Below are 18,642 nucleotides of genomic sequence, written 5' to 3' on the forward strand. Positions count from 1 at the left end.
TATCTCAGATGTGTGCGAGATGCCTGTGGTTATTCAGGAATGAATGGAAGTTACTTTGTACATTATCAGAGGTTCTCTGTTCAGTGACCCGGGCGCCAAACACAGATGCCAATTCTTGTCAAATAAACCTTAAGTAAAAAAAGGTGCCCAGTTGTCTCTGCCATCTCTCCTTAACCATGGTTGTCATTCCCACTCTGTTAGGATTTTAATATCCTTAGAGCAAAGAGCCATTTGCCTTTTCCCCTACCTTGCAGGCAAAGTATTATGTGATTGCATCACCATCATCCAACATTCATGTATTATTATTAAGATTATCTCCAGATTCCTTTTAAGAAGTCTGCCAAGCGGCAGGTGCATTTAATTTCAACCAGAGAAATGCACATTGCTCTAGGGGAAGAGGAGAATAATAAAAACGCAGGATATTTGATAAAGTTCAAAGATGATGAGGGCCACTGGGATTTCATCGTAAAACTGCAGCACCCAGAGGAATCAAAGACTTGACATTCATTCATCGCGCGTTTCTATCTTTGAACACAGCAAAAATTAAAAAGTTGACGAAAAAGGTGAAACCATGTGACTTAACCCTCATCCTTGCAGAAAGCAAATGGGGCAATAATCATTGTACATCTATTTATTTTTCAAATCACGATAGGCTTCTCCTCCATGCTTAGCCTACGTTTATTGGCTCCTTAGCTTAAGTTCATTGCTTCTTCGTTTGCTCTCGCTAGGCTCCCGTCCTCGTCCTGCTCCCGAGCAGGGCGCGCTGTCCCTTTAAGAGGCCGCCGCGCCTGGGCTGCACTGTCTCTTTAAAAGGCTGTATCCTGCGGGTCCCCGGCTCTTGAAGAGGGCTATGGCCATTGTTTCGCTCCTGCTCTTTCCCCTCTTCCTCCGGGTCTGATCAATTTAACCACCACCACCGCACAGCTTTAAGACATCTACATATATTTTTAAAAGGACAGCAAGATGGCTGAGATGGGCAAGGGAGTCACCGCAGGGAAAATCGCCAGCAATATGCAGAAGAAGCTCACCCGGGCCCAGGAGAAGGTATGGGGAGAGCGCGGGGCGGAAAAGGCAAGGGGCTGGGCCGGCGGGCCGGGCGTCGCGTCTGCGGTTCCCCGGGGCGCTGATGGGGCTTCATGGGTGCGGGGAGAGGGAAGAGGGTCGCCAGTACAAGGAGCAGGGCGGGCGGGTGCGCTTTGGCGAGAGTGGCGCAATGCAATTCAGTGGGGCGTCCTTCTCTCCCCTGCTCTCCTGGAAGTGCAGTCCCTGCGGAGGATCCCTGGTGCGCCTTGACAGCTCGGCCACGTCTCCTCCTTGCCCGTCCCCCCCGCGCTACTTTTTTGGGGTGCCCACGCTGCGAGATCCCCCGGGGTGGGCTTGGGAGCAGGGCAATGCAGTCTTCGCTCCTGGCTTGTAGGCTGCTTCGGAAGTGGAAGTCCGGCTGCCTTCAACACGAGGGCTTCAAATCACAGCCCCAGAAGCGCAACGTGGGGCCTGGGATAGCAGACAACTCCTACGAGCCGAGGACCCTTCTGCCCCTACTAAAATATTTGAGGGGGCTGCCCCCCAAGTTGATGGTCATTGCCATTCAAATGGTGTGCGTGTGCCGTGTCTTGTAATCGATTATGTGGGGCGCTGCTTACCTCCCCCCCGAATATTTTATTCAAGTTGGCACCCCTGGCCTGGGTCGTGGGAAGAGGGTGGCGAGAGAGAGAGATCGGCAAAGGGTGTAGGATGGTGGCTCGGCTTATTTTGGAGACTCTTGCCCAGTTGGTGAAGCCGAGGAAAGGTTATTAGGGGCAAAGGCATTATGGCGAATAGGATGGAAGCGAAACTCGACCTCTCCTCGGGATGATGTCCCTCTGTTCTCTCCCAACCCCGTAATCTCTCCTATATTGGCGTGTTTGTAAGGTGTCCCTCAGCCTCGATCCGCTTCCCTTCCAGCGCTGCAAGCGGGACAGGTCTGCTGTAGGGCGAAAGCGACGCGCGCTGTGCGTGCGGACACACCGCGGCTATTTTTAGCGGCGAAGGTCAGCGCGAGAAAACCCACCGCCACTACCGGGGGTTTGGCCCGAAGCCGGACGAGATGGCGAGGCCTTGGGATGGGATTCTGGGCGGACGGATCGACTGGCTCTCGATAGGGAAGGGCGCGCTTTGCGGTTGCCCCCTGGCGGGGGTCCACGGCGCCCACTTTACGCCTGCAATAAAAATGCATTTGTGTTGGGGGGGGGGGAGAGGCTTCGCGTCCCAAAGACCGCACAGGGTTAAAACCCACCTCGAATAGGGAAAGGAAAGGGGGGGGTCCCGGGGAGTTGGAAATCCGCTCTGCAACGTCAGAGGAGATGTGGACGAGATTCCTCCCTTTACGCACGCGTGAGATGTCCGCCTCCCCCCCCCCGCCTCCTCCAGGTTTAGATGCTTCAGTTGCAGCTCCTTCACCTGCAAAGGGCAAGGACAGCAGTGGGTCGTTTCCTCTTCTTCCTGCCTAACAGAACACGGAGAGCTCAGCCCGGATTCCCCAGCCCCCCCCCTCTGTGCTTGGAGATCTCCCTGCTGTCCCCGTGGGCAGCTCTCGCAGTCTCTCCATCTCCCTCTCTCTTGAGCGCATGCGGGGGAAGAGCAAGGCAGGCGGGTGCTGTGGCTGGCCTTGGATCTGGCTGGCTCTTCTCCCCTAATCCACTCTTGTCTCTCCATCCCCCCCCCCCCCGCTTTGCTGTGGCCACTTTTCCCGATTGACAGGCGCGCATAGGTCGGGCTGCTGCGAGAGCGGGCTTGTGTCAAAAGCGGCTTTCTGGAGCGGCTCGGCGGGAGATTAGGGCTGCCTGCCTGCAGTTCCAGCCGAGAGAGAGACACAGAGGGCTCTGCGTGGGTCAGGTGCCATCAGAGGCGGCTAGGATTGGGGGAGATGAAAGCCACTGCCTCTGCCCCCCCCCCGCTCTGGTCGTGTGGAAGAGACCGCAGGCGTGCTGCATAAGGCGTGGAGAGGCGGAGGAAGTGCTGCTGCGCGCCACGCTTCTTCACCGGATTACTCGCTGGGTTTGGAGACACAGATTGCCTTAGCTTGCCTTCTTGCTCAGGGTCTGACTCGCCTGCTGCCAGACTGCCTTCCCCACAGCAACAGCAACCCCCGAAGCTCATTATTGTTATTGCTTTTCTGTGGGGTTGCTGCTTCGCACCTGTGGGCCTATTCCAACATAGTATCATAGATCTGTAGAGCTGGAAGGGACCCCAGGGTCATCTGTTCCGACCCCCAGCAATGCAGAAATCTTTTGCCCAGCGATCCTGAGATTAAGCGTTTCAGGCTCTACCCACTGAGCTATCCGAGCAAGCCCATGGAAAGCATAATTCCCAAAGTGATCCCTTGTACCTGCTGGATGGTATTTTTTCACCATAGTAGCCTCATTCCACACACTTTAGGATTAAGTCGCTGGAGGATGAAGTAAGCATCTAGAACAATTTCTCTTACTATTGCACTTTCTGCCTGACCACTGGGACAACGTTTCTCTCTCTTTGCCCCCAGCATTTTGTTGCTTGCCAACCTTCTAAGCTTGGTCTGCTTTGGGACCTCCTGTGCCTTCCCCATCACATCAAGCACCAGTTACCTTTTCAGCACCTGACCGTGCAGGGATTCTCCATGTGCCCCTGGGGGTGGTCCAGTGTTGAAAGTGTCCTCTTTCTTAGAGGAACTCCAGGTTAGGGTGGTTAAAGAAGCCAGTCCTGGCAGGAAGGCAGGAGGGAAACTTTCTAGGGCTAGGAGGGAGACAACAAGCAGAAGCCGATTGCTTGCTGAGTTCCCACTCCAGGTTCCATCTCTCTCTTCCAGTCACTAACTCTGCCCTGATTGGGATCAGGATTTCATTTTCTAGAAGAGGACCAGAGGGGAAAGAAACACATACTCAAAACCTAGAGAGGGAGCCTCCATCAGCTGGTGCTTGACTTTTGACCCCTGTGGTTGCAAGACCTCCAGCAATCTTGTCACCTTCCTTTGGAGGTGTCTTGCACACCTGCCCCTCTGCAAGGGGGCTTGGCCCAATGTGCGAGAATCCAGGCGTAGGAGGAGAGGTTCTATTTCAGCCTCGCCTAGCTGATGATGGTTGGGGTAAAGTTTCTAAATGAGGTAGGTCTATTTACAGCAGAGCCCTTTTGCCTGTGTGGCAAGTTGCTATGCAGCGCAAAGTGTCACCTTACGCTCAGAAAGGAAGACATGGCTGCCGCACTGCTCCAGAGCAGTTTGGAGCAAATTTTTCATGATTTGCCGTGGAGCAATTTTATCTGGATCAAGCAAGGGGATAGCATTCTGTCTTATTTTACTTGTCCCCTTTCTCCTGTTCAAATACACAATTCCCTTTCTTTCTTTCTTTCTTTCTTTCTTTCTTTCTTTCTTAGGGGACAATTATCACCACAGTTTAAGTCCATAGCCTGCATAGCCTGAAGAAGAGCTTTTCTAAAATCTTTATTCAATAGACAACTGGCTGTTATTATTGTTGCTTTTTTGTTGTTCTGGGTTTTATAGTTGTAAGACATTACATAGTGTCACACTTAAGTGAATTCTTCCTGTGAGTGGCTTATTTCAAGGGTAACATAATTTACAGTTTAACACACAAAATGTAACTTTGTTGTTGTTAGAAACACAACTTTGACTTCTGAAATGGAGAATATGTAGCATTTTCTGTTACAGTATCATATCAAAGCCAAAATATCTTTTAAAAATTCAAATTACCAGAAGTTTCTCTTTCTTAACAAAATTACTAGTATTAGACACAAATTGGAAAGAGAAGCTATCTTTTTTTATTTACTTAAAAAAAATAATATTTGGATAGGGAGAAGGAACTTCACCCTGTGCTTTGCAGCAAGGCTGGATTCTCCATATCTCCCAAATGATACCCCATATTTTAGAAGTATGTAGCCTGTGGTCTCAATTAGCCTGCCACAAATAAAGAAATCGTGCATGCATCCTGTTAGCCTTTCAGAACCAATATTAGTATGACTGAAGGGGATGGATTCAAAAACAGAAAACCTTACCAGGAAAATGACATGGAGATGGAAACGGAGGCATACCTACCTAAACTCCCTTGACAAGGAGCTGTATTGGCACCCCATTATCAGTGCCCCTCTGTCCTTTGTGCCAGCTGACTGGGGAGGAGCCTCCCCAGGGCTTCTGCAACAGCCCATGCCAGTCACCGGATATGTCTGCCCAGAGGAGACTGAGTGCCTCGCCCGGCCACCCAGAGCAGCAGAGGAATGGCCCAGGGAGTGTATGGATGGGCTGGTGGGCTTCTAGCCACCCTGAGGCAGAGTGGAGAGGCATGATTTTTGTGCCCCCCTGGGCCTGCCCCCTTGGTGGGTACCAACCTGACCAACCCCTGGGTGGAAAAGATGGGAGGAGCAGGCACTGCTTCATTTTGTAACTAGAACACCAAGGAGGAGCAACTTGCCCTGCCTTGCAACTTGTCTTCTTCCTATTGACTAAACAGCTGCTTCCCTAGAATCTGTGGCTGATACAGTCAGGTGGCCATGTGACAAATCCGACAATAGTTTTCCTAAGGCTGACATTAGCAGGGAGCAAATCCAGCCAAGTGGCAAATATGGGAGTCCATAGTGCTGTTTATGGTTGAAAAGCAGTGTGGGTGGGTTTGTGCTTAATTCATCATTTAAAAATCAATCTTAACTTGCTGTCCCTACTTCTTCAGTGGTGAGGATGCAAGGACATGCACATACTACTGAATGAACATGACCCTTACCAGGTAACTGCAGTACCGAGGTGGGGGTGGAGATCCCTGGAAGCTGTGAACTCTGGTACTGGAAACAGGATTCTGGGATTCAGCCTTCATATACTGTGGCAACAGTGCTTTTGGAGTGGATGCCCTGTATGGACTTTCCCAAACAAAGTCATGGACTTATGTCTGGTGCTCTCTCTATCACTCTCTCTTTAATGGCTAGAGATATGAAACAAATAACTTTGTTGTGTGTTTTGGGAATAAGACAATAAAGCCTCTGGGTGCAGGCTCAGGGTAACTGTGAGTAAAGATTTCTGACAGGTGGTAGGGTGGTTTTTTTTTTCATTATTAAAGTGATCTGTGTAACATATGTTAGATGTCTCTGCTATATTTATCCTGTAGACAGGTGTCCACTATCAGTAATTCACAGATGGTTAGTCAAGAACCTTGTGGGAACCCAAGGCTGCCTGCAATGGATGCCTGCATTTTGCAGGGAATGTGACACAAGGGAAATGTGAATTATGGGAAACGCAATCGTGAAAAAAGTATGCATGGCACAAAATGGAAATCTTCTGCTGTTGGTGTCAGTGCATCCTGGAAAACTACTCTGGAGGAACCGCCAGAATAGTGCCAGAAGTGTTGCTGTGGGAGGATAAATTTGTCAAGATCACTTCTCCCCTTCCTGCAGTGGGCTCCTCTCTTGGATCTCAGTCCACTCCCTGAAAGGCAATGCTGGATCCCACCCCATGGGTATCATTGATCTCCTTGACAAAAGCAGACTTAAAATCTGTGTCAATTTAGTTGCAGAGCAATCTTGCAGATATTGTTACATACCAAGATGATTACACTGAGCTAGATCATTAGGATCTTTCCTGGGTTTGAACCTGGAGTCTTTCCTAGTCCTACTGAGAAATATCAAGGATTGACCCTGGAACCTTTTGCATGCAGGACATCCTCCCAGTGGCATAGCGTGGGTTGTCAGCACCCGGGGCAAGGCAAGTAATTTGCGCCCCCTAACCTGTGGATTTGCGCCCCCTAACCCGTGGATTTGCCCTAACCCCAGATGTTGCGCCCGGTGCGGCCGGCCCCCCCTGCACCCCCTACGCTACGCCACTGCATCCTCCAGTGCGCTATGCTCTTTCTCCCAGTGAGAAGATTCCTCATTCCTCAGTCAGAAGATCATTAATAGAAGATAAGCACCCCTGGGAAATGCACCACCACGATCAGTCTTCACTGATCTGTGTACATCTGTGGGGGGAATGCATCTGTTCTCCTGTAGGGGAGAATTGGGATCCATGATGTGGGCTGTCTCCGCCCCTCTCACCACTGGCAGGAAGTTAAGATTTTGAGGAATACATTGGGGGCAAGACACCCCCCCAACTCCATTTCTATTTCCTGCCTTCATCATTGGTAAGAGGTTTCTCGCCTGCTCTAGGCATGGTAAAAGAAAAAGGCGGAAATGCCATATTGGAAGGGATTCCCCCTTCTGTTCTCTTGCTTTGTCTTTGCTCCCTAGATCCTCTTTCAGCTCCCTTCTGCTTTCCGTACAAGGTTTTCGTTCTCTCTCTCTCTCCCTCCTCTCAGATCCATTTTTCTTTATAGAACCTTTCCCTCGCCTGGGCCTACAGCCCTTTGGAAGTCTTGGACTTCTGTGCTTGGGAGGGAAGCCTAGGAAAAGGCTGAAACATGGCAGACTGGGCCCACTTTTCAGGAGGAGAGCCTTTTCTGGGAGATGGAGCTTTCTGCTAACTCGTCAGAGGGATCTGTGTGGGGAACCAGTGTTCTGCCCAGACACTGAGATCCTGCACCAAGGGCCTTTTGGCGGTTCCCTCACTGCGAGAAGTGAGGTTACAGAAAACCAGGCAGAGGGCCTTCTCGGTAGTGGCGCCTGCCCTGTGGAACGCCCTCCCACCAGATGTCAAAGAAATAAACAACTATTGGACTTTTAGAAGACATCTGAAGGCAGCCCTGCTTAGGGAAGCTTTTAATACTGGATGAATCATTGTATTTTAATATTTTGCTGAAAGCCATCCAGAATAGCTGGGGAAACCCAGCCAGATGGGCGGGGTATAAATAATAATAATAATAATAATAATAATAATAATAATAATAATTATTATTATTATTATTATTATTGTTGTTGTTGTTGTTGTTGTTGTTGTTGTTACCCAAGCCACCTGTGCAAGGGGGCCTGGAATTTCCTTGAATTTAGCAGCAGCCCAGGCAGAGGAGGCTTTGGGGGACCCGCAGAGGCCTGATCCAGCAGCTTCAGTACACCCGGAGCTTCTAGTAATTTGGGGGGAGGACCACCCATGCCTACTCCTCCCTCTGGGATGCCTCCAGTTAATCCTGAGAGGATTGCCTGACTAGGACAGGCTTTGGGCCTCCCCACTTGCCACAACTGATTTGTGCCTCAGTGCCGTAGAGCTCTTTCTCCCCTGCCCACCGACTAAACATGTGGCATGTTTAGAAAACTTGCTCATTGCCAGTGTTCATCCAGTTATCTGAAAATCCACAGATCTTTAGGTCTTTAAAACTGTTTAGCACTTCCCAGCGAACTTCTAGATTCACTATGACTTGTCTGTGATTCATTCCACAAACGTTATAAATAATGAGACAGTGAGCTTAATGCGTGTTTGTTCAGGGTGACTATTTGTATCCTGAAATAAACCCTTTGTAAATCCCTGGCCTGCTTTCCTTGTTTTAATACTCTAGAACGCTAGGGTATTACATTGCGTCCTTCTTGTAATGTTCCAGAATGCTAGAGTATTACATCCAGATGTAAAGTTCTAGAATGCTACTGCGTCAGACTTGGAGTGCAAAATGTCATAATTTCCACCCAAAGCCCTGATAATAATGCCACACAGGCCTGGCCCAAGTTATTTTGATACCTGGGATAGAACATCCCACAAGTGCCTCTCCTCCTCCCTGCCAATAAAAATAGAATAATAAAAAATAAATGGCATTTTGCTGTCCTTTCAGGACACCCAAAATCAGCTGCCCGAGGAGGAGGCTTCACTCTGTCTAATGGTAGGGTTGGCTCTGCTGATGTGTCCTCATCAGCTGCTTCTCTGTTGCTGTTTCTCCCATGGCTTCTTACCAGCGCAAGTGACAGCTGCAGAGTCCCAACTTGTGAGCAGGATCTTGTGCGATGGTCTTTCTTCACAGACAACTGTTCAATTGTTGAAAGAGGACATGGTGTCAGGGGCAGGGCTCAAAGCATACGCTTGCTGCGCACGTTGCCACCGAAATAAAAAAAATATGTTTGTGTGGCTCACGTAAAATTGTATAAAATATTCATTGAAAAGTAGACTTTGAAAAAGGAAGACAAAATAAAAATGCCAAACTACACATGAAATTGACAGATTTTAAAATCAGCTTGCAAGTCATGCCCAGATTGTGCCTGTTCAGAACTGTTCCTTGTGGAAGGAATTGGGTGAGAGTGACTAGATCTGTACCTTTCTCCATAAAGGTAAAGGTAAAGGGACCCCTGACCATTAGGTCCAGTCGTGGCAGACTCTGGGGTTGTGGCGCTCATCTCACTTTACTGGCTGAGGGAGCTGGCATACAGGCTCCGCGTCATGTGGCCAGCATGACTAAGCGGTACCTATTTATTTACTTGCACTTTGATGTGCTTTTGGACTGCTAGGTTGGCAGGAGCAGGGACTGAACAACGGGAGCTCACCCCGTCGTGGGAATTTGAACTGCCGACCTTCTGATCAGCAAGTCCTAGGCTCTGTGGTTTAACCCACAGCGCCACCCACATCCACCTTTCTCCATAAATCTAAATAAAACCTGCTAAATCAATTTTGTGTAAACCCCACTCCAAATCCTGAGCCCATATGAGGAAATCTTGGAGAGGAAGTAGTGAAAAACATGGAGCAGAGGAAGAGTAGGGGGAAGGGCCTCTGCAGAAAAATGGGGGCTCAGAACATCCCCTCTCCCAGCCACTAATAAAAGTTCAGAAGCCACTGCAGGTGAGAGATGCATCTGTGTGGTACTCTCATGCCACTAGAGAGCATCCCTGTCTGTAGCGGAGAAAGTGTACACACATTGCTCCCTGGAGCATGGAAGGAATTGTGAAGGGAGGGAGACTGGACCTGGCCCAATTTCATTGAAGAAAGGCTCATGGAGGGCATCCTCTGTCCTGGGTTCCCACTTCTATTATTGATTTCATTTATGTATGAAAATGCGTGTGTACATGCAACATGTTCATAAAGACATTCAGCTTTTCTTGATGTGGAGTTTCTAAAACAAGATAGCATGCATATAGCCCTGCTTAGGTATAGACCTTGGTACCAGCATAGATAATTTACAAACAAAACTGCATCACCTGGTTGGCACTAGAAGTAATACGTGGATCCTTTGGCTCTTTTTAGTTGATATTTTTACCAAACATTTTATGGGGTTTTCAATCATGCTGCTTAACCTATGAAGGAAAATGCATAGCAAGAGATAATACGGAATGATCTGGATCAAAATTAAGTATTTTGTAAAAAAGATTCATTCATTTCAGTAGGCAAGATGAGCAGGCATGTTGGCTTTTCCACAGAAGTCAGTAGGACTGTGGCTGGGCCATGTTCAGTGTTTTGTAGTGGTTTCTTCCAGATCCAGAAGAGAGGAAGAAATCCTAGGTTTAGGCATCATTATGTGTTTTCAAGCTCTGAGTATGTTTGTTCATGCTAGTGTGTGGGGGCAGTCACAACCAGTATTCTGGAAGCAAAGCATCCCCTCTGCTTGCACAAAGTAAAGCTTAATGTTAAGTAAGTGAGGATCATGTTGAGGGAATAAGACCAAGCTCAACAAGCTTTTGAGATCCCTTAGCTATCTCCTCTTTTATTTGTTTATGATTTCATTTTTCTTAACAACAACAGATCTTTATTTTTATTTTTTGCATTGTGTCCTTTGTACTTATAATGGATTACAAATTGGCAACTGTTTCACTTAGGCAATGAACCAGGGGTTGTTTACAATGATCTTGCCACAGACATGTGCTTTCCCCACCCTCTAATGCTTGTGCTTCTGACCTCACTGTCCTCGTATTTTCCATAGCTTCTGCAATTTCCCCTCTATTGTGGGGTGTCTTTGCAAACAATCTTGTGTCAGATCCATGAAATGTTTCTTTACTTCATAGAGTTAATTGGACAAACTTATAATGGAGGGGCCTGGATTTTAGATCTCATTTTATGATGAGGACTAGAAGCAGAAAAGTGTCACCTGCATCTGTGGGATTATGGGAAGATGGGCAGTGAATTAATTTGTATGCCATCAATGAGGTGCAAATTGCCAAATTAGGTAACAAATACTCCTAAAGAATGTGAACTCTGCCTTTGATTGAGACTTAGGGCTCCCCCAAATGATCTGTTTATTTAGCATTCATCCTGATTTGCTTGCTTAAAGCTTACATAGTATTTAGACTATATCCTGTTTTATTGAGCGGTCTGATTTGTTTACAGGGCAAATATGTGATGATGAGCCTTCATCTGGATTTGCTTATGGAGGTTTTCTCCTCCTCCTCCTCCTCCTCCTCCTCCTCCTCCTTTTATATTATTAATTTACATTCATCCATCCCCACCCCCCCATTTTTCAATTTATTTCCCTCATCACTTTCCAAATTGTTGTGCTAAGGTGACAGAGTGCTTAATGTTTAATGGCACAAATGCAAAGTTGTGCTATGTGCTTGAATTTCTCCTGCAAAAGTGTTACAGAGGAACCTTTTGTGGCCAATCTACTGATAAGAGATTTTGGAAGTAATGCCTGGATCATGCTTGTTGCTGTTCTAGCTAATTATATTTTATACTTCTATTGTCTTAATGATTCTATATGTGAACTACTTGTGTGTGTGTGTGTGTGTGTGTGCCCGCCCCAAAAGCTGAAGATTGATTATTAATGTCTGAGTCTGAATTATGTTTTATTTTGTGTAGATTAAGGGATATATATGTTTGTATTTTATTATATATGGCTTTAAATTTTCATGTATCCTATTCTGCCATTGCTTTGCAATAAAGGATGGGTAAGAAATATTTTAAATAAGTAGAAAACTTTGTGGACCATAATTTTCCCCAAGTCGAATATAAGTTTCAAAGGAGGTGTTGAAGGAAGACAAGCAACTTTGGATGTTCCTTTTGTTGCTCAGCATAATGCATTTTGAAAAGTTCAGAGATGTGTGAGGGCAGAGTAGAAGCCACTTCTCTGCTACAAGATGCCCCTCTGCACCACAAAATCAAGAATCGAATTGTCAGCTTTGTAATGTGATTTGTCATCCACATGAAGTAGGTATGCTAAAATATCCTGCCCTTATATCAGTGGAGCAGAGGAAACTGAGGACTAGGGGCTGCTTATTGTGCATTTAACACAGTGAAGCGAGAAGAAAACTTATTCACATGGCAAGAAATACTTAATCTTTGTTTTAATCTGCAGAAAAAGGAGCTTTGCTTAGGGAGCAGCCAATTGTTTTATGTGCTGGCTTTTATCTGTTTGGCTCCCACTGCGTTACACACAAAAGCCAGAAGCAGAGTTTGTAGGAAAAAATGAATTGGCATGACCATAATAGGGGAACAATATGTGAATTTTGTGTGTGTATATGCCAGTGACTTCTTGACATACAGTTAGGGAGAGAAAAGAAAAATTACACTTGCAGAACTAGATATATTTTGCCTATGGATTGAGTAGACTAGTAATGGCTGAGATTGCAGAGTTGCCTCTCTGGCCTCCACTTCCTACCCTCCAACTGCAGACAGAATTGTTCTGAAGACCAGAGAACACTAACATTGCTGTGAGGTGCTCTGTCTGGGGCTGCTATGAGAAAGTGTTCAGAAACTTCAGTGGAAACAAGATGCTGCGGCCAAATTGCTGCCTGGAACAAGGTACAGGGAGAACAGAAACCCCTTGTTATAACAGGCTACTGGTCTGTTTCTAGGCACAATTCAAAGTGCTGGTTATGACCAACAAAGCCCTTCATGTCTTGGGTCCAGGCTATCTGAAGGATCATTTATTTCTATATGAGCCTGCCTCAGTTTTGATAACTTAAGGGGAGAACTTTCTCTCAGACCTGCCACCCTCACAGGCATGTTTGGTGAGGGCATTTGACAGGGCCTTCTCGGTGGCTGCTCCCAAATGTGGAACTCTCCCTTCCATGGCCTTTCTGCTTTCGTGTTGCCAGCAAGCAAAACCATTTTTGTTTGAACTGGCTGTTCTAGCAGGGTCTTTTAATGGTGGGCATTGCATAGTTTCTTCTCTTGCATTTTTAAATTGTTTAAAGTTGTTTTGATTCAGCGTGGTTTTTAATATGGTAACAATTTTTTTTTCTTGAAAGCTGTATATATTTTTAATGCTTTTTGTGAGCTGCCTTGGAGAAAAGCGAGACAAAAGTAAATTAATTTAATAAATAATACAACATAATATTTGGTGATTAACCCTAAGGTAAGAAAGCGAGTGTATAAAAATGCCACTTGCATTTTTCTCACAATCCTGAGGTCTTTGCTCTCATGGTCCACAATGTTCAGTTCCCTGAAGGTCTTGGGATCCCTCAGTTGATATATTGTCCTGCCAACCTAGCAGTTCGAACGCACGTCAAAGTGCAAGTAGATAAATAGGTACCGCTCTGGCGGGAAGGTAAACGGCGTTTCCATGCGCTGCTCTGGTTCGCCAGAAGCGGCTTAGACATGCTGGCCACATGACCCGGAAGCTGTACGCCGGCTCCCTTGGCCAATAAAGCGAGATGAGCGCCACAACCCCAGAGTCGGTCACGACTGGACCTAATGGTCAGGGGCCCCTTTACCTTTACCTTACCTTTCAGATCTAAGCTGAAGGATTGCTGAAATAATCTTCTATTACTTTTGTGTATTTTAGGTGGGGTTATTGTCCATAGCTAGATAATACAAAAAGTATCCCTTTTTGTGTGTCTGTATGCCTCCTGATACATGGCACCTTCTCATGTATTCATGGGGATTAATTCCATCGTTGATTTAAGTGTTAATGCCAGAACTGTACTCTAGTTGCATCTAACTTTATGAAGGACCAAGAGTCTTTTACCAGAAATCCGTCAGGAGTGGGCAGCACAGAAGGATGGGCAGGCTTCAGTTTTGTGGGAGCTACTTTGGTTTTTATTAAAATCCTGAGTGGTACAAAAGACTCACACATATACTTAAAAATTCTGGGAGGAATTAAGCACTGCACTATTAACAATTGTTCCATCAGTACAAACATTTCTGCTTGCTAGACTGAACATTTTCACTCCCCCCCACTGTTCTGGAGGTTCCCCTAACACAGGGGTCAGCAACCTTTTTCAGCTGTGGGCCGGTCTACCGTCCCTCAGACCATGTGGGGGGGGGCAGACTATATTTTGAAAAAAAATATGAATGAATTCCTATGCTCCACAAATAACCCAGAGATGCATTTCAAATAAAAGGACACATTCTACTCATGTAAAAACATGCTGATTCCTGGACTGTCTGCTGGCCGGATTGAGAAGGTGATTGGGCCTTAGGTTGCCTGCCCCTGTCCTAACACCTCCAGCTAACTTGGAGGGGTGCAGAGAGGAGGGTAGAGAAGCCCACATTGCTCAAGCAGGACTTGCGTTATGTTGGTTGGGTTGGTTCCCACTAGTGATACTATTCAGTTGAATTTGCCTTCTGGACCCAGAAGTTTGTTCTGAGTACCAGAAGTGAACAGAGCTCAGTCTCTCCACTTAAAAAAGCCACTCTGGATTACTCCAAGCTTTCTGCATAACATCATCATCATCATCACGACCATCATCATCATAGTCATTTTGTTACTGCTATCGTTAGATGATTGGGGCTCAAAAATCCAGAGCTCTGCAAATCACCCAGAGATCTACCAGGAGATTCTGATTCTGCCCACTCCTGATCTAAATCAATTCAACATCTTCTAGAGTGCCCTTGTTGCACATAAGTGAATCTCAGCCTCAAAACTATGCAGCTTAGCTGTGCCTGTGGCAACAATAATCTGATTGTGGTGTCTTGTCTCTGTTATCACGGAGAGATTCAAAAGAGGACAAATAGTATGGTGGACAGAATATGTTGGTTTTGGAAGACATGGGCTCAAATAATTCTTAGCAATGTTCTCACGTAGTGGCTATGGGCAAATCACAATATCTATATAAAATAAGAAGAACGATGACCAGGCTTGTAGGGATGGTGTGAAACTGCATGCCTCACAGCTGATAAGCATGTTGCATGTAAACAGACTATATTCTAGATATGTTTCTAGTTACGACAGTGGTGTTAGTTTTGTGATTTTTTTCTTTTTAAAAGGCTTGTCTAAAAAGTGTCGGAAAGGCACTTTCAACATTTCAAAGCAGCATACTATTTTGATGTAACAATTGGGTTATTTAAGGTTACTAATATTAGCTTTTGATTTGTGAGCAACACGTTAAACACAGATGCTATCTGCAAATGTTTTGAGGCTTGAGGAAATAGCTGACTTATTAACCACAGTTAACACTTCTCAAGCATTTTTTTCATTGCCTGAAGAGTTACTGTAGAATAGCGGCAAAGTCTCTTACTCCACAGTTCCTTTGTTTTAAATAATTGTTTATTCTTTCTTAACACCACTGCCCAATGTATCATAATGGTATTAATTGTTCAGAATACTGCAACTCCAGAATGCAGCGGAATGTTTACTCTGCCATGTCCTCTAGTAGTCCTCAGTGGGGCAGAGGACACCAGTGTTGCTTTTCTGATATGTTGTCGCTGGCATACTACTGTCCCATTTTTAGACGATGTTTTCAGTGTTGGCTATTGGAGCTGTTGTTGTTCAGTTTTAGCCCATTTACCTGATTCTTTAAAGTTTAATCCCTGACAGGTGCTTACAAGTACAGTAGTACCTCTGGTTACGTACTTAATTCGTTCTGGAGGTCCGTTCTTAACCTGAGGTACCACTTTAGCTAATGGGGCCTTCTGCTGCTGCCACGCCACTGGCACACAATTCCTGTTCTCATCCTGAGGTAAAGTTCTTAACCTAAGGTACTACTTCCGGGTTAGAAGTATGTGTAACCTGAAGCGTTTGTAACCCGAGGTACCACTGTATGATTGAGCACTGGTGCACAACACACTGCGGTCTGCCATTGTACACCTTGCAACTGGTGAGATTCATTTTGAATTGCTAAGCTGAAGACACTATAACAGCCTCGGTGCATTCAGATTTAGAGCAGGACTGGCCATTGCACAGAGTAATAACAAATAAGCCAAATGGAGCCTCCAGCACTGAATAACGTTGGGATGGGGAGACTGCTGAGACAGAGACCCATGAAGAGAGCACATTACAAGAATGTCCCTGTTTCAAATAAGAAAGCAATCACAGGGCTACTGGTGGTGAGGAGAGGTCTCTAGGCCCTCTATCTACTTTCTCTGCATCATAAATAATTATATATACTCTATATATGTTCCCTGTTACTCACACTTTTCTAAAACAAAAGCCCCAAATGATGTAGCCTTTCTTCTTAGAGGAATAACTCCAGCCCCTTGGTGATTTTTGGTTGCTCTTTGTTGTTTCTTTTCTAGCTCTACAGTACCCATTTTGACATGAGGCCACCAGAACTGTACCTGGTATTTGAAGTGTGCTCAGATTGTAGATTTGTACAATGGCATTGTGATATGGGAAGCTAATAATCCCTAACATTGAATGAGCCTTTTTAAAAAACAGCTGCTGCATGCTGGGTCAACATCTTCACTGAGATATCCACTACTCCCCAAAGTCTTCTTCCTGGTCTCTGTTTCTATCATCTTCTGCCTCGTCTTTTAGTTTAATGTTGCACTTGTGTCCACAGAACCCTAACCCTGTGCAGATAAACCAGCAATTTAAGATGACTGCTTTAGAGTGGAATGGAAGGAGAAGAGATAGTCAAGGGATGTGGAGCTTGTGCAGGCTGCACTATTTTTTGCTCACGGTGCCTCTTGCTAGGGTTACAGCTAGCTATAGATAGGGTTTAACTAAGCCATATTAAATGCCTACCCAAATACCGGAGACTTATGATGTTGTGAAGTTACAGGGCATGGAATGTGACATTGATGCAAGCTGAATTAAGTGATGCTATTCTGGCCCTATTAGTTGTGCAGTTAATATTCCAGTTTCCTGAATATCTGCAGAGCTTGCCTACAACAGCACATAGGCCTTCTAGTCTGAGCAGGATGTAGATCGGAATAATTTTATCTTCTATTTGCTGCAGGATCTTAATCAAAAATGGGGATCATCAGACCAGTCCTAGCTCTGAACTTTTTGCACTTCTAAGGCTCCATTTGACCAAGTGCAATTTAATTCTGAAGTCAATATATAACCATAGGATCAGGTTCTCAGGAGGATTATTTACTGGCCCTGGTGCTGTGCACTCAACAGCAGCCTGACACCGATAAAATGAGCAAGAGCAGCTTTTCCTGTGAAGGAAATACATGGTAAGAAAAGCCTCATTAGATAAATTTGCACATTCAAGCTACTGTCAAATGCACACCAGCCAGGGCCTGATTAAAATCTTTAGAGGCCCTAGGCAGATAAAAGATTTTGGTGCTCCCCTATATATCTAAATCAAAATATAAAGAATAATAAATGGTAAAATAAAAAAATATTTTTCAAAGTGAAACAAAACTTACAGTAAGATGGAAAATGTTTGTTTTCGTATTCTTCCCCTTTATTTATATTTGAAAAAAATTCCTACTTTTTCTAATTGCAAAGTCTCTGATCAGCTCCTCAAAACTAATCTTACATAATTTCTGTGGTGCCCCTTTCCCCTTGATGCACGCAGCACAAGCTTATTTTGCTTAATTGTTAATCCGGCCCTGTCACCAGCAAAAAAAAGAACAAGAAAAAAGGTTGCTTCTCTCTTCCTAGGACAATGAGTGTGAGATAAGCCTTTTTTGCTTTGAAAAAGAAAGAAAGAAAATTGATGTGCCCAATATTTGCTGCTTTTGGGTCTCATTGCAGTTTATAATGCTGAGCTTTCTTCCGGGACTGCACATCACATGGTCTCTTATTACTCTCACAGACCCACATTGCAATGTTACAGAGGTACTACTTGGAATAAGCTCACTGCCACTTACTTTGAAAAAATGGAATTTAGAATTGTCTTTCCCCAGGCATTTACCCGTCAGTCCTCTGGGAGATTCATAGCGGAGTAATAGGAAGGTGGGTGTTTTAATAACTGTAAGGGAGAGCTAGTTCAGTAAGTCTAACCTTTCTCACCCATGCAGGACCAGCTGTGCTGGCCAAAATTCTTTCTTCGTTTTGTATAACTGATAAAAGAACAGGAGCTTGGTTATCTTGCATAACCAAAGGCATGCTGCCACCTGTTGCTGTTCTTCTCTGCCCCCCTCCTTTCTGAAAGCTTGCAAGGCCCTAGATCAGCTGTGCTGCTTGCTTCAGGAAGAAGTCTGGAAAGTACATGATGGTAGTTGCCTAGCAACCATTCCAGCTTTCCTCCGGAGGCTTTCAGGCCTGGTAACTGTCAATAATCTTGCATGCTGCTTCCCTCCAGCTTTCTCCCTCTTTGCTGAAACAAGGTTGCATCTAGGCATATATGAATCACTCTGCAAGTTATGTCAGTCCTGGCTATTGAAGGATGGCCAGTTGTTTCAAAGGCAGAAAACTGTTTTTCAATTCTTATCATTATACTTTTACTTTGGGGATGGAGAGGTGCTTGTGGAATTTTCTGTCACCTGGTTTAGCCGGTCAGTTGAAGCCATTTATCGGGGTGTGGCCGCTGTTGCATATTATTATTATTATTTATTACCACCACCACCACCACTGTTCTCAGGGTCCTGAATTCCGCACTACATACCCAAATTATTGTACTGTGCAATTAATGGCACATGGAATACTACTAGCCTTCTTGGCAAGATATCTAGAACATGGGTGGGCAAACTAAGGCCCGGGGGCCGGATCCGGCCCAATTGCCTTCTAAATCTAGCCCACA

The 18,642-nt window shown here is 45.5% G+C and overlaps 1 protein-coding gene across 16 annotated transcripts in view; it reads left to right on the top strand.

Moving 5' to 3' along the window:
• Positions 1–789: 789 nt before the first annotated feature.
• BIN1 (bridging integrator 1) overlaps positions 790–18,642 on the top strand; it is a 122,328-nt gene continuing 104,475 nt past the window's right edge. For 2 of the 16 annotated variants that reach the window (XM_053402712.1, XM_053402732.1), the window contains exon 1: positions 791–1,044. In XM_053402712.1, coding sequence (XP_053258687.1) covers positions 964–1,044 — 81 coding nt within the window. In that variant the 5' untranslated portion in view covers positions 791–963. Of the gene's footprint in view, positions 1,045–18,642 lie in introns of all 16 variants that reach the window. The other 14 variants (XM_053402742.1, XM_053402756.1, XM_053402794.1 and 11 more) reach the window with 10 other exon arrangements.

The sequence above is a fragment of the Podarcis raffonei genome, chromosome 1, assembly GCF_027172205.1.
Source record: "Podarcis raffonei isolate rPodRaf1 chromosome 1, rPodRaf1.pri, whole genome shotgun sequence".
Classification (NCBI taxonomy): Eukaryota; Metazoa; Chordata; class Lepidosauria; order Squamata; family Lacertidae; genus Podarcis; species Podarcis raffonei.